At 43.3% G+C, this 22,561-nt stretch overlaps 1 protein-coding gene across 8 annotated transcripts in view; it reads left to right on the top strand.

Annotated features, from left to right (window-relative positions):
• LOC119955702 (nucleus accumbens-associated protein 2-like) overlaps positions 1–22,561 on the top strand; it is a 114,287-nt gene that overhangs the window by 46,103 nt on the left and 45,623 nt on the right. For all 8 annotated transcript variants that reach the window (XM_038782174.1, XM_038782167.1, XM_038782171.1 and 5 more), the window contains one exon: positions 13,160–14,071. In XM_038782174.1, coding sequence (XP_038638102.1) covers positions 13,216–14,071 — 856 coding nt within the window. In that variant the 5' untranslated portion in view covers positions 13,160–13,215. The remainder of the gene's footprint in view (positions 1–13,159; positions 14,072–22,561) is intronic.

Raw genomic sequence — 22,561 nt, 5'->3', positions numbered from 1 at the left:
CTGGTCGTCCACCCTGCCCTTCAGGCTCCCCTGTGTTGTGCCTAGTCTCGCCACCTCCTTCTCCAGGGCCGTGATCCGATCGCCAATGTCCGTCGCAGTCCTCTCCTGCTCCTTTTGGGTTTCCAGCTTCTCCTCCTGGGCATCCAGTTTCTTCTCTGCTCTGCCCAGGGCGAGTTGGCCAGGGCACTGGCCATTGATGCCTGTACTGCGGCCTCTGTCTGCTTTGGTCCCTGCCTTGCTTTCTTCCTGGTGTTCCCTCAGCGCCTCGGCAAAGGCTGCCTTCCAGTTCCCCTCTGGCCCAGGGGGGAAAATCTCCTGTCTGCCCAGTTCTTTTAGTTGCCGCGAGGCTTCCATTCCGCCGCTTCGTGTGCCAATTAGCTCGTCTGAGTGGGCCTGTGTATTTCACCGTTTGCTCTTGGTGCCCTTTCTCCCTCTGCTTTGGCTCCCTTCTGGCATTTCTTTTCCCCCCCTTCCCCCCCCCCCCCTCCCTTCTGAGGAGACTCTCTTTTCAAGTAAGTTTGGTTTTCTTTTTTGAGAAGTGTGGAAGGAGAGAGGGAATGTTCTGTCCCTTTAACAGTTTTCTTTTTTCTAAGTCTTCTCTTTTTTTTCCCCTTTTGTCCCCCCCCCCCCCCCCCCCCCTTCAAAGAGGGAGTTTTTGTTTTATTTTTTTCTTCCCCCGCTCCTCACTCACCCTGTGCCGTCTCCGTTCGGGCGGGGGGGGGGGGGGGGGGGCGACTGTCCAGTTGCTTCCTGGTGTCCGGCCCCTGGCATCTCCAGCGTACCTTTCCTCCCTCCAGCTTGGCTCCCTGTGGCCTCCTCTCCTTCTCCCCGGGGAGGTGAGTTGGCTCTCCCCCTGTGCCCCTCCCCACGTTCCTCTCCCCGCTGCTGGCTCCGTTCCCGAGCACCTGGGTCTCAGGTCCGCCTCAGGGTCCGGATTGCTCCTCTTCCTTCGCTCCCGCCGTGCGGGGGTCCAGTCGGCCTAACTCGCGCACCCGGGCGTGCGTTCTTCGTGGGGGGAACGGAACGCAACTATACCACCCCCCCACCCGCGGAGCCCCTCTATGCGACCGCTCCCCTCCACTGGCGGAGTGCTTCCACCTTAAATATGTTGGCATAATTAGGTGTCATCAACATAGATGCGGTAGTTAACAGTCTTCAGGTTATTGAATGCCTCCAAACATTCTGATGTCCACTGAAATTTCTTGTGTTTTTTCAGAAGTTCAATGAGTAGATCAATCCTCTAGAAGCCACTCCAGAAATCTCAGAACTTCTCCCCTCATTGATGGTATTGGAAACTCTCCAATAGCTTTCATTTTCACATTCCATGAGGCATTTGACCATGTCCAATTGTACGGCATAAGAATGTGACTTGAGCTTTTGCAAATTCACTTGTAGACAAATGTATCACCAACCCAGCTTCCTGTAGTTGATTGAATAATTCTTTGAAATGCTCCTTTCAATTTTGACTGACAACCAAATTGTCAATGTACACTGCACAATTGTTTAGTCCAGAAATGACCTTGTTGATTAATCTTTGGAATGTTGCTGGCGTATTCTTCATTCAAAATGGCATGATTTTAATTTGGTACAGATCATTTGGTGTCTCGAAAGCCGTGTCTGATAAAGGTACTTGTCCTGTCCTAAAACATAACTTGCCAATATTCTTTAAGTCAAGTTTGGTAATAAAAATTGTTTATGTTGCCTTTTCAAAACGGTCTCCCAAACTAGGAATAGAATGTGAATCTGACTTTGTAACTGCCTTTGACGTTTCTATAGTTCACACCATTGTTGTGTTCCATCCAGTTTTGGTACCATGACGATCGGTAAGCTCCATTACAATCGGTGAGCTTCAATCGTTGGAACTCACTTCAATGATATCCTTAACCATGCTATCAATCTCCTTTTGTACCTGTGTTAGCTTTAGTGGATTGAGCCTGTATGGATGTTAATGGGAATAACATTTCCTACATCTACATCATGCATAATTTCCCAAATTATTCTGACATACTGCTGCAGGACTGTAATAACTCTTTTAGGTCATTTTGATTTTCCTCTTGAGGGTAATTCAATCATTTATCCCAATTTCTTAATACTTTGTCATTATCCAATTTAATTTGAGATGCCAAATTCTGAATCATCTGGATTTATCTCTTGTCCCTGAGTTACAGCAGCTAACACCTCCTTTCCCACCTCCTTTCCTTCTGTATCAAAATACCTTTTGTGCCTATTAACATGACACCACTCATGTGAGTATTCCTTCTATCTGGCATTCTTATGAAATAATTCACCTCACTCAATTTCCTTTCAATTTGATGAGGTCTACTAAATTTTGGTTTTAATGGTTCACCTACCATTGGTAATAGTACTAGTATTTTCTCCCCACTAACAAAACTACAAAATTTTTGATTCCTATCTGCCTCTTTTTTCATGTTGCAACAATTTTAAATGTTTCCTAGCAAACTCACCAGCCGTAGTTAATCTCTTCCTAAAGCTTGACACAGTCCAACACCGCATTCACCAACCACTGATTCACCAATTTCCCATGGTCCCCTCACCTCATGACAAAAATCAATTTGAATGGACTGAAGTTAGTTGATTGTTAGGTACAGCCCTAATAGCAAATAGTACAAATGGAGTTCTTTTGTCCCCAATCCTCTGGATGATCCTGACTATAGGCACTCAACGTTTTGATGCCATCTTTCTTTTTTTAAATTACTTTATCAGAGTTACAAAGCTAGAGCTCAGGCAAACTCCTAATCCAGCTCCTTGCTTGCTCCAAAAACCAATTTAAATTGCATCCAATTCATAGTCCCCACAAGAGAGATATACCAGATCCAGGCATTGCACCTGACCTCACGCTCATCTTAGCCAAAAGGCTGAGAAGCGATGGTGCCATCTTTCTAATGCCCCTTGTGATTCCAGATGATACGCTATTTGAGTTAAATTTCTTTATTCCTTAGCCATCCATAACTTCAACATAAATTTGGATCCCTGATCTGACTGAATTTATTTAGGTAGTCCATATCTGGTAAGAGATTTGGTTAATTCCTCTACAAACCTCTTAGATGCAATATTTCTTAATGGAATTGCCTCCAGAAATCTAGTAGACACACCCATTATTGTAAACAGATATTGATTCCTACTCGTTTTGTTTGAGGCAAGGGTCCTCACACAATCAATTAAGATCCTCTTAAAAGATTCCTCCAATGCTGGAATGGGTATTAAAGGTGCTGGTTTGATTACCATCTCGGGTTTCCCTGTTACTTGACATGGGTGACATGTACCTCAAAATTCAACGATATCCTTATGCAGTCTAGGCCAATAAAAATACTTTTGTGTCACCCCCCCCCCTCCGCCCCACCCTGGGAACCTCAGCCGAAAAACTTCTTTTCATAACCCACCAGTAATACCACTTGATGAATATCTGCCCATTTCTCATCTGCTTGAACATTCTCCCCGTGTCTGCGTGGGTTTCCTCTGGGAGCTCCGGTTTCCTCCCGCAAGTTCTGAAAGATGTGCTTGTTGGGTGAATTAGACATTCTGAATTCTCCCTCAGTGTACCCGAGCAGGTGCTGGAGTGTGAAGACTAGGGGATTTTCACAGTAACTTCATTGCAGTGTTAATGTAAGCCTACTTGTGACACTAATAAAGATTATTATTATTGAAAACACACTTTAACCCAGGCTTTTAATTCTTACATTGGGTTATAAACATTTGTCAATTTATCTAAAATCTTGCATTCGTCACACATTGGTGACTTGAGTTGAACTGGATGTGGCCAGTTTTATGGGGCAGGATTGTCTTGGAGTACAATTTGTTTTTAAACCTGTACAAAAGGTTATGGACAATTGAATTGTGCCGAGCAGACCATAATCTACACACAAAATTCCACTGGTTTTGGCAGATTTCTGGTTAATTGTGCAGAAAAAGCCAGTGCAACCGATAACTCCTGGTCATTATTTTTTTTTTAGAACAGTACAGCACAGAACAGGCCCTTCGGCCCTCAATGTTGTGCCGAGCCATGATCACCCTACTCAACCCACGTATCCACCCTATACCCGTAACCCAACAACCCCCCCTTAACCTTACTTTTATTAGGACACTACGGGCAATTTAGCATGGCCAATCCACCTAACCCGCACATCTTTGGACTGTGGGAGGAAACCGGAGCACCCGGAGGAAACCCACGCACACAGGGGGAGGACGTGCAGACTCCACACAGGCAGTGACCCAGCCGGGAATCGAACCTGGGACCCTGGAGCTGTGAAGCATTTATGCTAACCACCATGCTACCCTGCTGCCCCATTATCTATAATACCAAATGATTTTGGATCCCAGAAGAAATTTTACAATCTTTCTGAACTGTCATTCTTTTCGGAATCTTTGTTGGGCCGCAATGGCTATGTAGGAATTGGATGGTCATTAGAAATTTCTTCAGCTTTTAGGCATTTTCACCGATTGTTGATAACCAGGTGATTCATTGTTTGACAGACCTTTGGCCTAGATCTGTGCAAAGCAGAAAAGAGGATTTGGTCAGCTTCAATTTATTTGATAATGGTTGATTTTATCCGTGGCAATGGACATTGTCTGCATTCTCATTGAATTTGAACTCAAGACTAGTCTGTGGAAACCGGATGATTGAAAAATCTCGAGTTATTGGTCTTAAATATGAATGGTATCATTGACAGTGACCTGGAGGCAAACTATTTCTTCCATGAATAGTGGAACAGGAAATATTTATACCATCTATATTACATTCAAAATTTTCTGTCTGCGCACTTCTTGTGCAAACATTTCGATCAAAAGATTAATTTGTCCACATTTCTAATGGAAACTCCTTAACTGGTACTGTTGTGGCACTTCAGTTTTGAGATTATACTCGGAACCACCTATTTTTCACTCGCATACAAACATAAGTACGAATTAGGAGCAGGAGTAGGCCATTCGGTCCCTCGACCCTGTTTTTCCTTTCAAAAAGATCATGGCTGATCTGTTTGTAACTTCAACCCCACATTCCTGCTTGCCCCTGATAACCTATCGCCCCTTTGGTAATCAGGAATCTACCCAGCTCTGCCTTAAAAACATTCAAAGATGAGGCAGCACGGTGGCACAGTGGTTAGCACTGCTGCCTCACGGCGCCGAGGTCTCAGGTTCGATTGCAGCTCTGGGTCACTGTCCGTGTGAAATTTGCACCTTCTTCCCGTGTTTGCGTGGGTTTCACCCCCACAACCCAAAAGATGTGTAGGGTAGGTGGATTGGCCATGTTAAATTGCCCCTTAATTTTAAAAAAAGAAAGAAAAACATTCAAAGACTCTTCTTTCACTGCCTTTTGAGGAAGAGAGATTCAGAGACTGACAACCTTCTGGGAAAATAATTCTTTCCCTCTGTAAATGAGCAACCCCTTATTTTTAAGTAGTGACCCATATTCTTTATTATCTGAGAAGAGGAAACATCCGCTACAATAAACCAGGGCCTGGTTTATCACAGTAGGGGCTTGTTTAGCACAGTGGGTTAGACAGCTGGCTTGTAATGCAAAACTAGGCCAGCAGCGCGGGTTCAATTCCCGTACCGGCCTCCCTGAGCAGGCGCCAGAATGTGGCGACTAGGGGCTTTTCACAATAACATAATTGAAGCTTACTTGTGACTATAAGCGATTATTATTATTATTATTATTATTATTATTATTATTATTATTACCCTGTCAGTACCCATCAGGACTTTAAACGTTTTGATCAAGTTGCCTCAAACTCTTCTAAATTCAAGTGGATATAAACCTAACCTATTGAACCCTTCTACATAAGGCAACCCTCCAATTCCGGTATTAAATAAAATAAATAAACCTTTACTGTCACAAGTAGGCTTACATTGACACTGCATTGAAGTTACTGTGAAAAGTCCCTAATCACTTTATTCCGCGCCTGTTTGGATACACAGAGGGAGAATTCAGAATGTCCAAATTACCTTTCGGGTCTTGTGGGAGGAAACCGGAGCATCCGGAGGAAACCCACCTAGACACGGGGAGAACATGCAGACAGACAGTGACTAAGCCGGGAATCGAACCTGGGACCCTGGTGCTGTGAAGCAACAGTGCTAACCATTATGCGACCATGCCACCCACAGTAAACCTTCCTGAACTACCTCTGACACATTTACATCTTTCCTTAAATAAGGAGACCAATACTGTGCAACTGAAGCTTTGGAAAAGCTGGATTTGTACTCTTTGAAGCAGAGAATGTTAAGGGGAGATTTGATAAGAGGTGTACAGGATTAGGACAGGTTTAAATAAGGCAGACAAAAGTTAGTTATGCATTTAAGATTTTTGGTTGAGATGCAGGGTAGATAGAATTATAGAATTCCTACAGTGCAGAAGGAGGCCATTCAGCCCACCCATTCTGCACTGACCCTCCGGAAGAACTCCAAACAACCTATTCCGTTTTTGAAGCTATTTCTAAACCATGTTTCAGCAATGTTCTGTGATGGAGGATTTTGTAATTCAAAATCCTCTAAGAATGTTTTCTCCTCCTACAACTTATGGTTATGCTGTAGACATTCTGTTGGGCCCAGCAGTGCTGTTTAAACATCTATACTGCCTGTTTTCTGACTATGACGACACTTGTGTATATTGATAGTACTTTGCTGTGACTGAAATCCAATATTTGAGCCTTTCACATATGCCCTGAATGGGCACCTCTAAACTTTCTGAAAGCAAACTTGAGGGAATACCTGCGGACGTGAGACCCAGGATAAATAAGTTGATTGTGATATTTCACAGGTTAATGTAGAGAGCAAGAGGATCTGACATACTTGATTTAAAGAGTACTACGTGTGCTTGTGTAATAATCCCCAGAAAATAACTGCTTTGTTTCTGTTAAAAGCCTAATTCACTTTGCACTATTTGCTGTATCTGGCTGATTGCCCATGTATCTGCTTCTGTTTTTAAAAAAAAAATCCCTCTGTTGGTGCAAGATGTTTTTCAATTACAAAAGCAAGCTAACAGATGGAAAAAGACAGATCAATATTTTTCATCTTTTGTCTTCTTTTTTTCAAAGCTTGTTTGAAAACACCTTTTTAAATATTGAGTTCTTAATGGTAATCTGTTTGGCAAAGAAATCCCAAATATGATACTTCTCCTTTAATTATTTTACAATCTTCGATTGGTACCTTCCTTCCATCTTGTCCACTAATGGAAACAATCTAGCCCCAATTGGCTCATCATAATCCTTCAAATTTTGAAAACTGCTCTCTGACCATCCCTTCAGTGAAACAAAATCCTGCATTTGACAAGTTGCTTTCTTCACAATAGTTCATGACTGTGACTCATGATCCTTGGTAACCCCATTGATTTTCTTCTTAACCCTTCAATAGATTTTGTATTTGAGTGCAGTAACTGCAGCCTACTAAAGGGGCAGATTTAAAAAAATCATTGTGATCTGGCAAGTCCTATTTTCCAGAATTGTCTGTTTTTCAAAGCAAAATATTGCGAATGCTAAAAACCAGAAATACAAATGCTGGAAGTACTCCGATCTGTCCACATCTGTGGGGGAAACTGTTAAGACTTCATGTCCATGTCCTTTTACTTATGTTTGCTTTTCTGCTGGTTCAGCTAGAAGAAGGTTTTGGCCAGCCACAGTTTGAGCAAAATAGACCTCTTCCCAAGTACAATCATTGATTAATACTTACCTATAGAGTTCAAATGTGGTGCCAATTCGTCAACTCTTAACAATTTATTTTCATTTCCAGAACTACTTCATGGAGGCCTTGCATGTTAAATCTGTCTGTAGCAACCAACAGTGAGATGACATTAACTATAGTGCATGGATGACAGCTTTTATAAAATAGTTACTTGTATCATAAGTCACTAATCAGTAACACCTTGTTATACATTTCTGCTTCAGTATAATATAATTAGCACAGCTGGAAGACTTGTGATTTTTTTTTAATTTAGCATGTCAATGTGTTAACTTGGGCTGTTTTGTGTTGTGCTCAGTGATACTTGTTCTGCAGATTAAATTGAACCTTGGCTGAGCCAGCTCGTCAGTCTTTTTCCCAGCATTGCTGACCACTGCATAGTTTGTGAAAAGAAAAGATACTGAAGGGAAAATGGTATTTTTAACATGTCTTCAGTAGTAAATCTGCAAACTGGCAGAAACAGTAATCTGTTTGGAGCACAAAGGGGCAAATAAGTACATGGCACATGTCCCAGCTAAACTCTGTTTTCGCAACATTCAATGCAAAATAAATGGGCCCTCTGTCCTGATGTTCTCATGTCGAGTAATGCTGACTCAGGAACTGATTTGCTAATAAAATACCAAGCTGTGCCACCATAAATGGTAATGAAGCAATGAAAGTGACAGAATCTGATTCACTGAAGCTAGTCACTAATTGACTTTTTATGGTATTGACTCACTTTAGAGCTAACTTTAGGAAACCAGTCTCATGAGTCATGCAAGATGTACTGTATTAGGTTAAGAAAGCATTGATTTTTTTCCTATTTATTGATGAACAAGCAATGTTGGGTTTTTCTTTTCTTGCAGAATTTCATACGACACTGGTGGTATGAAACAAGATATTACATGAACAAGGGTTGGGAACGATGTGGACAAGCAAGCTGGGGTGAGGTTGGGGATGGGGGTAGGGGGGAAGGAAGAAACAGCTACAGAAGTGCAGGGGAAGGCGTGTGACATCCTTTTGACAGTTCATTGACATCAAAGTGAAACTCAGATGACTTGGTTGCTGTCAAGTTTTTGAGTGTGATCCTACAGTATGGAGGATCTCTTGGTTAAAAAAATTCAGGATGAAGAATTTTCCATTTGGTTTTACTGAATGTAGACATTTTTTTCTCCTTTCCTGTGCATATTTAAATTGTTATGACATGAATTTTCTTTTAATCCTTGATTCTTCAGAGATCTTTAAGAAGTGAGATCAAAATAACTAAGAGCAAATGCTTTGCATTGATTTTATTGAGGTTGAATTTAAACTTCATCAAGTTGCCTCGTTTTTTCTCTCTTGATTATTCATGTTGACAAGTATCGCTGGTTTCTATCTAATTAAAAATTAACTATAACATAATACACATCTTTTTCACTGCTAAGATCAGGTGACCCGAACTTGTACCCGGTTAAAGCTATTGGATGCAAAATAAATAAAAATTGATATAAAGGCGAACTTAATTCAACTTAATAGCTTAGCTATTATATTTTTTTTTAATGGGTCGTTGCAGAATCATGATTGTAAAACCCTTGGCATGATTTGGGTCGCATGATATTTATTTTAGCTGAACAGGAAAGAAAAAGAGAAACTTGCATTTATAAAGCATCTTTGACAATCCACGGACATCCCAAACGCTTCATACCCAAGGAAATGTAGTTACTGTTATGATGTGACCAATGCAGCAGTTTTTTTGCCATTTGTGGGAGCTTGTTGTGCACAATGAGAATGGCCAGCTAAACTCTTTTAATGTAATGGTTGAGGGATAAATGTTGGCCTTAACACTGACGATGATGCTCATGCTCCTCGTCAACCTACTGCCATGGGCTTTTTTACCTTCTGAGTAATCGGGGGAAGACTTGGTTTATCATCTCATCTGAAAGCGTGTACTCTGCGCAGCACTACTTGACCCCTACAGCCTTTTGACTGAAGAGGCAAGAATGGCACACCAAATAACGCAAACTAGCAATGTAAACTTTATTGTCAACCCTACAAAGAAAAAGTACATTTATTTCAACAAATCACTTGAGACTATTCTGTCCTCTGAGGAATTTTGTTCCAGGAGGTTGCACCCATTTTATGGCGATGGGTTTTACTTTATTGTCCATGAGATTACCTGAACCCTATTATTTCATTTATTTATTGTAAAATTCAGCGATGTTGGGGCAGCAACCGTTTGTATTCCATTTCAGCCGCTGTGGTCTTTGATTCCATTCTGTTTTGATTGCTTACAATTTGATGCTTGCTCAGCTACCAAGGACATTTGAGTCAACCTCCTAATGTGGCATTGGAGATGTTTACATCAGTCAAAGGCAGGAGTGGCAGGTTCCCTGTTGGACATTGGATAAATAGTTGGGTTAATTTGCAAAGCCTGTGAATGGCCGTTTTCCAGGTGCTAGCCCATACATTACCAAATTAATTTCAATTTGAACTCCCTGCCTCTGAGTTCTGAGTCCAGCATAATTGCCATTATGCGTGCTGTCCCCTGCAACTGTGCTCTGTTCTAACATTCATGACTTTGTTGTGATGTTGCAGACTACTTTCTATATTCTAATAAAAGGAAACCTCAAACTGTTTGGCACGGCAAATATCCATCAATTCCTGAATTACAACCATTGCCTATCCAAAAACCTAGAGACATGGGTCCATAACTTCCTGGTTCCCCGGCATTTAGGGAGGAACCCCAATCTTCCCATGCAAGGGTTTATCCGGCAATTGCCCAGAAGTGCTAACTTCCTCTGGACAAGTGTGCTGGGCTGGGAATCATCTGACCAAAGCGATTTAAATCTCTAACTTTGATTGCTCTGCCAGTTTTACCCTCGTAGTTACTCTGGAGTTAGAAGTAATTCTTTTTCCTCTTAACTCTCAGTATTTTAAATTAAAACCCACATCCAGTCTCATACATGGGACCACCACCTCAACTGATGCACACTACTCTTCCTCCTCCCCCACCCCGCCGGATGGTGCACCCTCCCATTGTCTGAATCACTTGCCTTTTAATTGTTCCACATAAACATCCCCTTTACGGCAGATAGAGCCGTAAAAAGGGACATTCCTTTCTTCCCTGCGCTCCAGTTATTCCATACTGATGCAGTAGGGGCATGCCTTGCTGCTTCTGTCTCGCCCTGCTTGAGTGAGGAAGGCTTCGGAATCCAGTGAAAGCAAGTCCGTTGAGAGTGGCGATCCAACAGAGATTTCCACTCTGAGGAAGTTATGGGCCATGGTTTTTACAAGTCCAAGAGCAGAGCTTCCCATGGCAATTAGAAACATTATCCATGTTTTTGTTACAAAAAATTACTTGGACAATGAGATTTGCCCACTTCTTCTCTCCAATCTCATCTTCTCATTTGCTTTGCATTGAGGCAGAACACAACGTAAAGCAGAAATGATTACCTCTGAAAATTGTTTAAGGAATATGATCATTTGAAATTCAAGAACTTGCATGACCTATGTCTGAAAATAATTTTTACGATGTTATATTGTTGGTGATTAATGAGGCATTCCAGTGTCCAGTAAACACCTACACATTTTTGGCATGGTTTCCAAGTTAAACCTACTCTGTTAATGCGAGATTTGAACCTGATAAAGTACTGACTTGCAAGCAGCCTTTAGACCTTCCATCATCGGGGTAAATTTTGTCTTGTGAACTGAGACAGTGTGATGGTTGTGTACTAATTTATCTCCTTCCCATCTACAAGGTGGTATATCTAATTCCACAAAAGTAAAATTTTGCACGTCAATTTTGCTGGGAATTCTCAGCAGGTCAGGTAACATCTCGTCCATGAGAGAGAAACAGAAATAATGTTTTAGACCAGTGATCATTCATCCAATGGAGGTATTTAAAATTATGAAGGGTTTGGTAGAGTGGATAAGGGGGAACTGTTTCCACTGCTCTAACTAGATAACAAAGATTTGAACTAATTGGTAAAATGAACCATAGGGGAGAAGAGATTTTGTTTCTAAAAGCCACGACTTGTTATGATCTAGAATGTACTGCCCAAAAGGGTTTTGGAAGCAGTTTCAACAACAGTTTGGATATACACTTGAAAAGGAAATATTTGCAGGGTAATAGGAAAAGAATGGAAAGTTAGACTAATTTAATTGAATAGCACCCTCAAGAGTACAAGCATAATCATAGAATCAAAGCATTTACAGTGCAGAAGGAGGCCATTCAGCCCATCGAGTCTGCACCGGCTCTTTGAAAGAGCACCCTACCCAAGCCCTGACCTCCACTCTATCCCCATAACCCAGTCACCCCGCCCAACACGAAGGGCAATTTTGGGCACTAAGGACAATTTAGCATGGCAATCCACCTAACCGTCGCATCTTTGGATTGTGGGAGGAAACTGGAGTACCCGGAGGAAACCCACGCACACACCGGGAGGACATGCAGACTCCGCACAGATAGTGACCCAAGCCGGGAATCGAACCTGGGACCCTGGAGCTGAGAAGCAATTGTGCTAACAACTATGCTACCGTGCTGTCCAATAATAATGGCTGAATGATCACCTTCTGTCCTGTTAAGATTTTATGAATCATGTACTTGAAAGTAAAAGTACAAATATTTTTAGCCTGAAATTCCATTAGCCCCTTTAAGCTTTGTGATTTCATTAACGTTACAGTACTGCATAGTCACTGAATGGTTTGAATTATTGGCACATTTCCTACACTGAGCTTGCTGTCTAACATGACACATGACTGCTGTGGACTAGTGTGTGTTGGAATATTTAGTCAGACCAGTTACTGTATTTGCATTAATACAGAAAAGGTGTGGCATTAAATCCTCATTGATAGGTGAGTGCATCGGTTACTGTAACTAAGTTTTAACGGCGTCTAATGTTTTTAACAGGGCTGAATGCTTGGAATGATTGAAATGTTTTAGCATTGTGAATAGCTCTATTGACTAAACTGCAGTGGGAGCTCTTGGATACATACATAATTCAAACTGATCTCCCGTTTCCCAGGCATTGCTCAACGGTGAGACAAAGCCTCCAGTGCTTACTGCCATCTTTGCAGTGAGTCATCAAACTGCAGCTTGTACCAAAGCAAAACTTCACTTTAGCAACAAGATAACAGTTCTGTGTTTGAAAGTCTCGTTTCTAAGCTGGTGGGCATTTCGGGCCGTCAGTCAAAAGCTCCTTTCATTCAAGTGTGTAGCCTGAATGTTAATCACTGTCCCTCCTGTTCATTTACATTCAGTGCACAGCAGTACAGGGACTTGACTTGTACAGCCTGAACTGGCTAAAGCAGGGATTTGATCCTGCATTTCTTTTTTTAAAAAAAGGTAATTTGTGCTGATGCATTCTTTGTTGCTTTAGTTTGGAAACAAATGTACACAATTTGAGTTTTGCTTCTGGTTCTGGTTGCTTTTCATTAGGATGTGGAATAGAGCCAGCTCTGACCTGTTGATTTTTTTTTTGTCTCCCCACCCTTTATATTTTGTTGTTTACAGCTGTGATTTGATGTTGCCACTGTGACCCCTGGAAGGACCAGCACTTCATCTCAGCCATGGCTCAGATTCTTCATCTCGAGATTCCGAATTTTGGGAATAATGTCCTGGGATGCTTGAATGAGCAGCGGTTAATGGGGTTATTTTGTGATGTCTCTATCGTAGTCAAAGGTCAAGCCTTCAAGGCGCACCGTGCTGTGCTGGCAGCCAACAGCCTCTATTTCCGGGATTTGTTCAGTGGCAATAGTAAAAGTGCATTTGAGTTGCCCTCCACAGTGCCGCCTGCCTGCTTTCAGCAGATCCTTTCCTTTTGTTACACCGGCAAGCTTACCATGGCAGCCAGCGAGCAGCTGGTGGTGATGTACACAGCAGGCTTCCTGCAAATACAGCGCATTGTCGAGAAAGGGACTGAACTGATGTTCAAAGTGAGCTCCCCACATTGTGACTCTCAGACAACCTCCATCGAAGACACTGGCTCTGCCCCACAGAGTCCTTGCCCCCTACAGCCACCTGCCACCCCAACGGTTGTGTCTTCAGCTTTACCCATTCCTTTGCTTTCTCGGGTGAAGAGTGAACACTGCGAACAAGATCTGACGGTGCCTGGCATTCATGCCCTTACAACCAAGCGCTCGTTGGAGGCTAGCCAGCGTGAGAGTGCCAGTCACCTAAACTGTGCAACACCTTTGAAGTTACCTAGAGTTTCCTATCCTGGATCCTGGGGTGCCACACCTTTTGTGCAACCAGTAACCTATGTCCAAACAGAGCGCACAAGCCCAGGTGGAAGCAGTAATCAGACCACGGACAGTCCAACTTCATACCAGAATGAGGAAGAAGAAGATGATGATGAAGCGTATGAGACAATGGCAGAAGATCAATATGGACAGATGTATATCAAGGCATCATCAGGATACCCTGGTAAGAGATGCTGACTTGTGTGCCGATCAGTACTAACTGTTTTTTTATTTCCCTTGGTCATTCCTTATCTCCTTTCCTGAATATGGCTTTGGTCTCTTCATAAACATACAGGGCTCAGAATTGTGTTCTAAGAATACATCTAGAACTGCAGTCTGAGGGATAAGGGCGAGGGCTCCCCGGGCCATAATCTCTATACCAGTGCTCTGATAAGAGTCCACTTAAAATTGGTTGTGAGAAGAATATGAACATCTTTAGATAGGGTAGATAGGAGAAACTTTTCCTCTTAGTACAAGGGTCAGTAACCAGGTGGCATAGATTTAAGAACAAAGAACAAAGAAAATTACAGCACAGGAACAGGCCCTTCGGCCCTCCCAGCCTGCGCCGATCCAGATCCTTTATCTAAACCTGTCTCCTATTTTCCAAGGTCTACTTCCCTCTGTTGCCGCCCGTTCATATACCTGTCTAGATGCCTCTTAAATTATGCTATCGTGCCCGCCTCTACCACCTCCGTTGGTAAAGCGTTCCAGGCACCCACGACCCTCTACGTAAAAAAACTTTCCACGCACATCTCCCTTAAACTTTCCCCCTCTCACCTTAAAATCGTGACCCCTTGTAACTGACACCCCCACTCTTGGAAAAAGCTTGTTGCTATCCACCCTGTCCATACCTCTCATAATTTTGTATGCCTCAATCATGTCCCCCCTCAACCTCCGTCTTTCCAACGAAAACAATCCTAATCTACTCAACCTTTCTTTATAGCTAGCACCCTCCATACCAGGCAACATCCTGGTGAACCTCCTCTGCACCCTCTCCAAAGCATCCACATCCTTCTGGTAATGTGGCGACCAGAACTGCACGCAGTATTCCAAATGTGGCCTAACCAAAGTCCTATACAACTGTAACATGACCTGCCTACTCTTGTACTCAATACCCTGTCCGATGAAGGCAAGCATGCTGTATGCCTTCTTGACCACTCTATCAACCTGCGTTGCCACCTTCAGGGTACAATGGACCTGAACTCCCAGATCTCTCTGTACATTAATTTTCCCCAGGACCTATCCATTGACCATATAGTCCGCTCTTGAATTTGATCTTCCAAAATGCATCACCTCGCATTTGCCTGGATTGAACTCCATCTGCCATTTCTCTGCCGAACTCTCCAATCTATCTATATTTTGTTGTATTCTCTGCCAGTCCTCCTCGCTATCTGCAACTCCACCAATCTTAGTATCACCTGCAAACTTGCTAATCAGACCACCTATACCTTCCTCCAGGTCATTTATGTAGATCACAAGCAACAGTGGTCCAAGCACGGATCCCTGTGGAACACCACTAGTTACCCTTCTCCATTTTGAGACACTCCCTTCCACCACTACTCTCTGTCTCCTGTTGCCCAGCCAGTTGTTTATCCATCTAGCTAGTACACCCTGAACCCCATACGACTTCACTTTTGCCATCAACTTGCCATGGGAAACCTTATCAAACGCCTTACTAAAGTCAATGTATATGACACCTACAGCCCTTCCCTCATCAAATAACTTTGTCACTTCCTCAAAGAATTCTATTAGGTTTGTAAGACATGACCTTCCTTGCACAAAACCATGCTGCCTATCACTGATAAGTCTATTTTCTTCCAGATGTGAATAGATCCTATCCCTCAGTATCTTCTCCAACAGTTTGCCTACCACTGACGTCAAGCTCACAGGTCTATAATTCCCTGGATTATCCCTGCTACCCTTCTTAAACAAAGGGACAACATTAGCAATTCTCCAGTCCTCCGGGACCTCACCCGTGCTCAAGGATGCTGCAACGATATCTGTTAAGGCCCCGGCTATTTCGACCCTCGCTTCCCTCAGTAACCTGGGATAGATTCCATCCGGTCCTGGGGATTTGTCCACCTTAATGTCTTTTAGAATACCCAAAACTTCCCCTTTCCGTATGACAACTTGACCTAGAGTATTTAAACATCCATCCCTAGCCTCAACATCCGTCTTGTCCCTCTCCTTTGTGAATACCGATGCAAAGTACTCATTAAGAATCTCACCCATTTCCTCCGAGTCCACGCATAAATTCCCTCTCTTGTCTTTGAGTGAGCCAATCCTTTCCCTAGTTACCCTCTTGCTCCTTACATACGAATAAAAGGCTTTGGGATTTTCCTTAACCCTGTTAGCCAAAGATATTTCATGACCCCTTAAGGTGAGGAGCAAAGGATTTGAGGAAAAATCTTTTCACCCAGTGGGTGGTGGATATCTGGAACTCCCTATCTAAAAGGGTGGCCGATGCGGAACCCTCGCAACGTTTAAAGCATTTAAATTAACACTTGAAAAGCTATGGACCAAGTGCTTTAAAGTGGGATTAGAATAGATAGGTTCTTGATGGCTGGCACAGAAATGATGGGCTGAAGGGCCTCTATCTGTGCTGTAAAATGCTGACTCCATGACTTCAACGATTTAGACAGTGCCATTACAATTGTGAAAACTTGCAAGTTTTAGTGTAGATTCATGACTGGAAGCAGAAAACAGTGTCCGTGTTCTAAAAAGGATATCATATCGGTTCCAAACAGCTACAGCTCCATTAATTTAGTATCAACAATAAGGCTGAAGTCAGTGAATCCCATTATGTGGACCTGCACAGTAGCAATAACTTAATAAGCAATGAACGTGGATTTAAAAGGGGAAGATTTTGATTGCTAAACCACCTCCATTTTCTTCAGATCGTTACAGACAAATAGCAGTACTCGCTGTAATGTGGTTTATTTGGATTTCCAGAAAGCATGACATGAAAGACTTAATTGAACTGAAGATCTAACAAATCTGAGATAGAACATGCAAAAGAACAAGAAGTAAATTTAACAAAGAAATAAAAACAACAAGGAAATAGCAGAAAAGGCAGAATATGTGCAGAAAAACAAAGTGTTAAGGTTTCAGGTTGATGATATTTCATCAGAACTGACAGGCCAGTCGCCTGAAAAGTTAATTCTGTTTCTCTCTCCACAGATATTGCCAGACTTGCTGTGTATTTCCAGCACTTTCTGTTTCCGTTGTTTCAGATTTTCAGCATCTGCAGTTTTTTACTTTTATATTAATAAAATGAACTTGGAATATAATAAAATTGGCGAGGGTGTATTTACTAGAGTCAGTGTTTTTAACTGTAGTATTCTTAATCTCCATAAGCCCTTAAGAATAACTATACATTGATTGCATTTGGTAACAACACTTGAGAGCAAGGGCAATAGAGATGACGGGAGTGCAGATAAATATTTACCAAAAAGCCCTGCAAGGATATGTTGATAGGGTTTGACAAAGTAGCATAAACCAGTTGAGCCAATCGGCCTGTTTCTGTGCTGTAAATTCTATGTAATGCAGAATTGAATTTAACATTGATCGATGTAAAAATATGTTGCTTTTATTGTTAAACCTGTAGACCAAAGCAATGCTTGGATGTATAACTAGAATCACAAAATTACAGCCTACATAAGTTACGCTGAGCATTCAGAGTGCACTGATCACACCACACAAGGAATAACGTTTCAGCTTTGGCTGCAACACGAGCGATGAATATTTAAAATATAAGATATGGATTGAGAAAGATACAGCAGAAAAAGACTAAGACTGAACTTGTGTGGAAAGCATGAGAAAAGCGAGTTTGGCAGTTCAGAAGACAGCTGGTGTGGCAGGATTTAGTGATATATTGTGACAGAGGGGTTGAAGCATCAGATGAAAGACCTTTAATGGAAATGCCTGTTCCGCTGTTCAAAGAGATCATGACTGATTTGCGACCTAACTCCATATACTTGCCTCTGCCCCATATCCCTTAATACCTTAGGATAACAAAACTCCATTGATCTCGTATAAAATTTACAATTCTCACAAGAGTTCCAAATTTCTGCCAGCCTTTTCTGTGCGGAGGGGTATCCTAATTTCACCACTGAAAGGTCTTGCTCTAATTTTTAGATACTTCTCCCCATCCTAAATTCTCCAACCAGCCAAAATAGTTTCTATTTCTGAAGAGTTATGGTTAACTGTTTCTCTCTCTGCAGATGCTGCCAGACCTGGGTTTTTCCAGAATTTTCTGTACGTTATAAATATGTTTAAGCTTTTCGCCTCTCAGTTGCATAGAGATTATAACATTAAGCCTGCCATTCAACCCAATGGTGTAGTACTTGTCCACTAAACAAGCAGTTCTTCCTGTGTCTTCCTATGCTTCAATCGCCTATTTTAAACTATTCTTAAAAGCTGACATGGTCTCTGTTTCTTTCAGTCAATAAGTCTGCACGCGACAGTCTCTACTGACTAGAGAGAAACCAAAATCTCCTCTCCCCTAACGTATATGCCTTGGTTCTATCCACCATTGGAAACCAACATCTTCTACCTATTCTGTCCCTTCATAACTTTAAACACCTCTAGAATATCAGTTCAGACTTTCTTGTCCTTGCAGGAACAGTCCCTTTTTTTTGAAGCAAGGCACCATTAATTCTATATAGTTTGAACACAATCTGACAATTTCTTTGAAATCGCAGGTCTTATTCCTCCTGAAAATCTTTTGCAGAAAATGACTGAAATGCGGTGAACCAGTACAAACTGTTTCTTTTGCAAAATGCATGTGGAAAAGTAGTTTTACCGTACAAAGATAATCTCAATTGTGGAATAAATTTACTATTGTCATCTCTCAAATGTAAGGCAATGTTTTTTATTTCTGAAATTAAAATACCCAATCAACACACAGCGATTGTACCAGTTTAGAATAGTTATGGAATAGAACATCATTTTCCCCTTCCTTTTGGTAAGTTTCCATCTAGTTATTTGCATTCCTCAGTATGCCATAGAAGGATTTGGGGTATTATATTTGTCAGCCTTAAGTCAGTGAAAGCCCCAGTGGTTGGGATAATTTAGAATCTAGCAAATGAGGACTAAAAAGATGATGTGAGAGAAAATAAACTACAAGGGGAAACTAGCGAGTAATATAAAATCTGACAAGAGCTTCTTTAAATATATAAAAATGAACTGAGATCAAAATAAACATAGGCACCGTAGAAAATTAGCTGGGGAACAAGGGAACAAGCAGAGGAATTAAACAGATACTTTGCATCAGTCTTTATGGTGGAAGATGCTTTGAGAATCCCATTAATATTAAAGAATTGGGCCTTGGTGGGGGGGCCCTGGCTAGTAGTGAGCAGAGGTGAGGCTAGCGAACAGGAATGAAGTGGCGGGAGAGGCTACAGTCTGTCGGGTCTTATATGGGTGGGTTGCAATCAGGCTAGATGGTTGTTCGTGTGGTGGGGGGATGTGGCACCAGGCAGTTGGGGAGGAGGGAGGGTGGTGGGGGGGAGGAGAGCGTGAGACACGCCCAACAAGGTTGATCACCGAGAACGTGTGGGGCTTGGTAGGGCGCCTGTGAAGAGGGCAAGGGTTTTTTCCCATTTGAAAGGTTTGGTGGCGATGTGGTGTTCCTGCAGGAAGAGACGTTTGCGGGACCATAGAACATAGAACAGTACAGAACAGGCCCTTCGGCCCTCGATGTTGTGTCGAGCAATGATCACTCTACTCAAACCCACGTATCCACCCTATACCCGTAACCCAACAACCCCCCCCCCCCCATTAACCTTACTTTTTAGGACACTACGGGCAATTTAGCATGGCCAATCCACCTAACCCACACATCTTTGGACTGTGGGAGGAAACCGGAGCACCCGGAGGAAACCCACGCACACACGGGGAGGACGTGCAGACTCCACAGAGACAGTGACCCAGCCGGGAATCGAACCTGGGACCCTGGAGCTGTGAAGCATTTATGCTAACCACCATGCTACCGTGCTTCCCATCAGAATCAGATCAGGTTGCGGAAGGCGTGAGCCAGGTTTCCTATTCAGGGCTTAATGGCAGGGCAAGGAGGGGTGGGGGGTGATTTTGGTTAGTAAGAGGGTTTGTTTTTAGGCGGGGAGTGGTGGCTGATCAGGGTGGTCGGTAAGTAATGGTTACCGGTACACTGGAAGGGAAGACAGTGGTGATCGTGAACGTGTATGCCCCAATTGGGATGATAAGTTCATGGAACGGCTAGTGGCTGGGGTTGGATACGCACCAGCTGATTTTAGGGGGAGATTTGAACTGTTTTTGATCCAAAGTTCGATCGCTCCAGGGCAAGGTCGCTGTCTATTTTGGGGATAGTGCAGTTGCTGGTGGCATTCGCGGAGGAAATGGGAGGGGTGGATCTGTAATGGTTTGTGAACCGGTGGGGGTAAGGAGTTTTCATTTTTTTCGCTGGTGCACCAGGTTTACTCGAGGATTGATTTTGTTGTTATGGGTAAGATTTTGCTCCCTGGGGTAAAAAGTGAAGAGTATTTGACGTTGGTGATTTCGGACCATGTGCTGCATTAGGTTTGAAGCTGGAAGTGGGTCAGGCACAGCGTGGGGGGATGGAGGTTGGATGTCGGTCTGTTGGCTGACCTCTGGTTTTGTGCTAAGATTTCCATGGCCATAAAGGATTACGTAGCATGGAATGAGAACGGGATGGTCTCCCTCGCTCTGTTATGTGATGGGTTAAAGGTCGTGATCAGGGGAGAAGTCATTTCGTACAGGGCTCATCTGGATAGGGAGGCCAGACAGGAGTGTCAGGACTTGGTGGATGAGATTCCAGTTGGGCATAGGGAATATGCGAATGATCCCACGGCAGAGCTTTGGGCACGTGGGGACTAGCTGCAAATGCAGTTTGACCTGTCATCCACGTGTTGGGTGGTGCGTCAGCTGCGATTGGTAAAGGGGGCGGTGTAATATATATATGGGAGAAGGCTAGCTATCTTTTTGCCCGTCAGTTAAAGCAGCAAGAAGCTGCAAGAGAGATTGTGCAGGTGCGAGGTGTGAGGGGGAAGAAGAGAGCGATCTGCCCAGAAAAGGTCAATGTTAGAGTTTTTAAAGGGGTAATGTTTCACCAGGTAGGATAGGATTTGGAGGTGCCATTGGGGTCGGAGGAGATGCACACTGCTTTGGGGAAGGTGCGGGCTGGGAAGGCGCTGGAAACAGGCTGCCGTAAAATTCTATAAGAGGTTTGTGGTTCAGTTGGCTCCATTTGTGTTGGGGATTTTTAATGATTCATTGGCACGGGGTTCCCTTCCAGGGACGTTGGGGAGGGCTTCCATTTTGTTCCTTCTAAGGAGGGACAACCCAGTATGTGGGTTGTTTTGGCCGATCTCTCTGCTTAATATGGGTGCAAATCTTCTAGCCAAGGTGTTGGTGTTAAGGTTGGAGCTGTGTCTCCCAGAGGTTGTGGGGGAGGATTAGATGAGCATTGTGAAGGATAGGAAGTTGTATTCTAACGTGAGGCTGTTACTTAGTATGTTTCTTGCACCAGTGGAGGGGCTAGAGCCGGAGATAATTGTGTCTTTGGCAAGGCAGAAAAGGCCTTCAACAGGGTTCAATGGAGCTATTTACTTATGGTTCTGGAGAAAGTTGGGTTTGGTCCTGGGTTTGTATTGTGGGTTTGGCTGTTGTATGAGGCAATATCAGGAGGGAGGAGAAGGAGAAGTCCAGGGCGTCATTGTACGCTGACTATCTTTTGTTGTATGTAAGGGACCCGGGGTAGTGGTGGTTGATATTGTAGAGATATTTGAGAGGTTTGGCTCTTTTTTACGGTATAAGTTTAATGTTGGGAAACCGGAGTATTTTGGGGGAGGGAGCTGAGGTGAGAGGGCTGCCTTTTCGTGTGCTGGATTGAGCTTCTGCTGTATTATGGTGCGGGATTGACGGGGCTTCGCGTGCTGAACTTTACTAGTCTGGCAATTATGGTGAGGGCGGATTTGCAGAGATAGGACAGCCTTCCGTTGTCTCTGGTGGGCCGGGTGCAAACTAATATTGCCAAGATCGTGTTTTTGTTTCAGCGTCTTCAGGTTTCCCTCCCTAAAGTATTTTTCCGGGCACTGGAGCAGTTTATAATGGGGTTTATATGGGCGGGGCAATCTCCTCCAATCTGGAGGATGGTCTTACGGATGAGGGGTGCTTGGCACTGTAAAACCTTTTGTTTCATGATGCCAATGCAGAGAAGGTGTTAGGTTGGTCCAGGGATTGGGAGGTTGCCTGTATACAGTTAGAGCTGGGGGTCATGTGAGGGGTCTTGTCTGGAGGTGTTGGCGACGGCCTCTCTGCTCTTTGCTCCAGCCAAGTATTTGGCGAATCTGGTGTATATCTCCACGTTTGCCATTATTTTAAGCGGGGGGGGGTCAAGTTGGTTCCCTATTTGCAGCAATTGTTCATCCCAACTGGGGTAACTTGATGCCACTTTTGGGGGTAAAGTAATGGGCTGGAGAGGGTTAAGGACCTGTATTTGGAGGGTCGGTTTGCTGACTGGGAAGACTGAAGGAGAAAGGCTTTTGGGAGAGTGGGGGAGGGAGTTTGGGGGGGGGGGGGGGGGAGGGAGGATATGTTTAGGTACTTTCAGGTGCTTGACTGGGTCTCTCAGTCAGGCCAGCTTTTTCGACATTCCCGGGCCTGTCGCCATCCA

This window comes from Scyliorhinus canicula, chromosome 21 (assembly GCF_902713615.1).
Source record: "Scyliorhinus canicula chromosome 21, sScyCan1.1, whole genome shotgun sequence".
In the NCBI taxonomy this organism is placed as follows: domain Eukaryota; kingdom Metazoa; phylum Chordata; class Chondrichthyes; order Carcharhiniformes; family Scyliorhinidae; genus Scyliorhinus; species Scyliorhinus canicula.
This window is presented reverse-complemented; position numbering and strand designations above follow the sequence as displayed.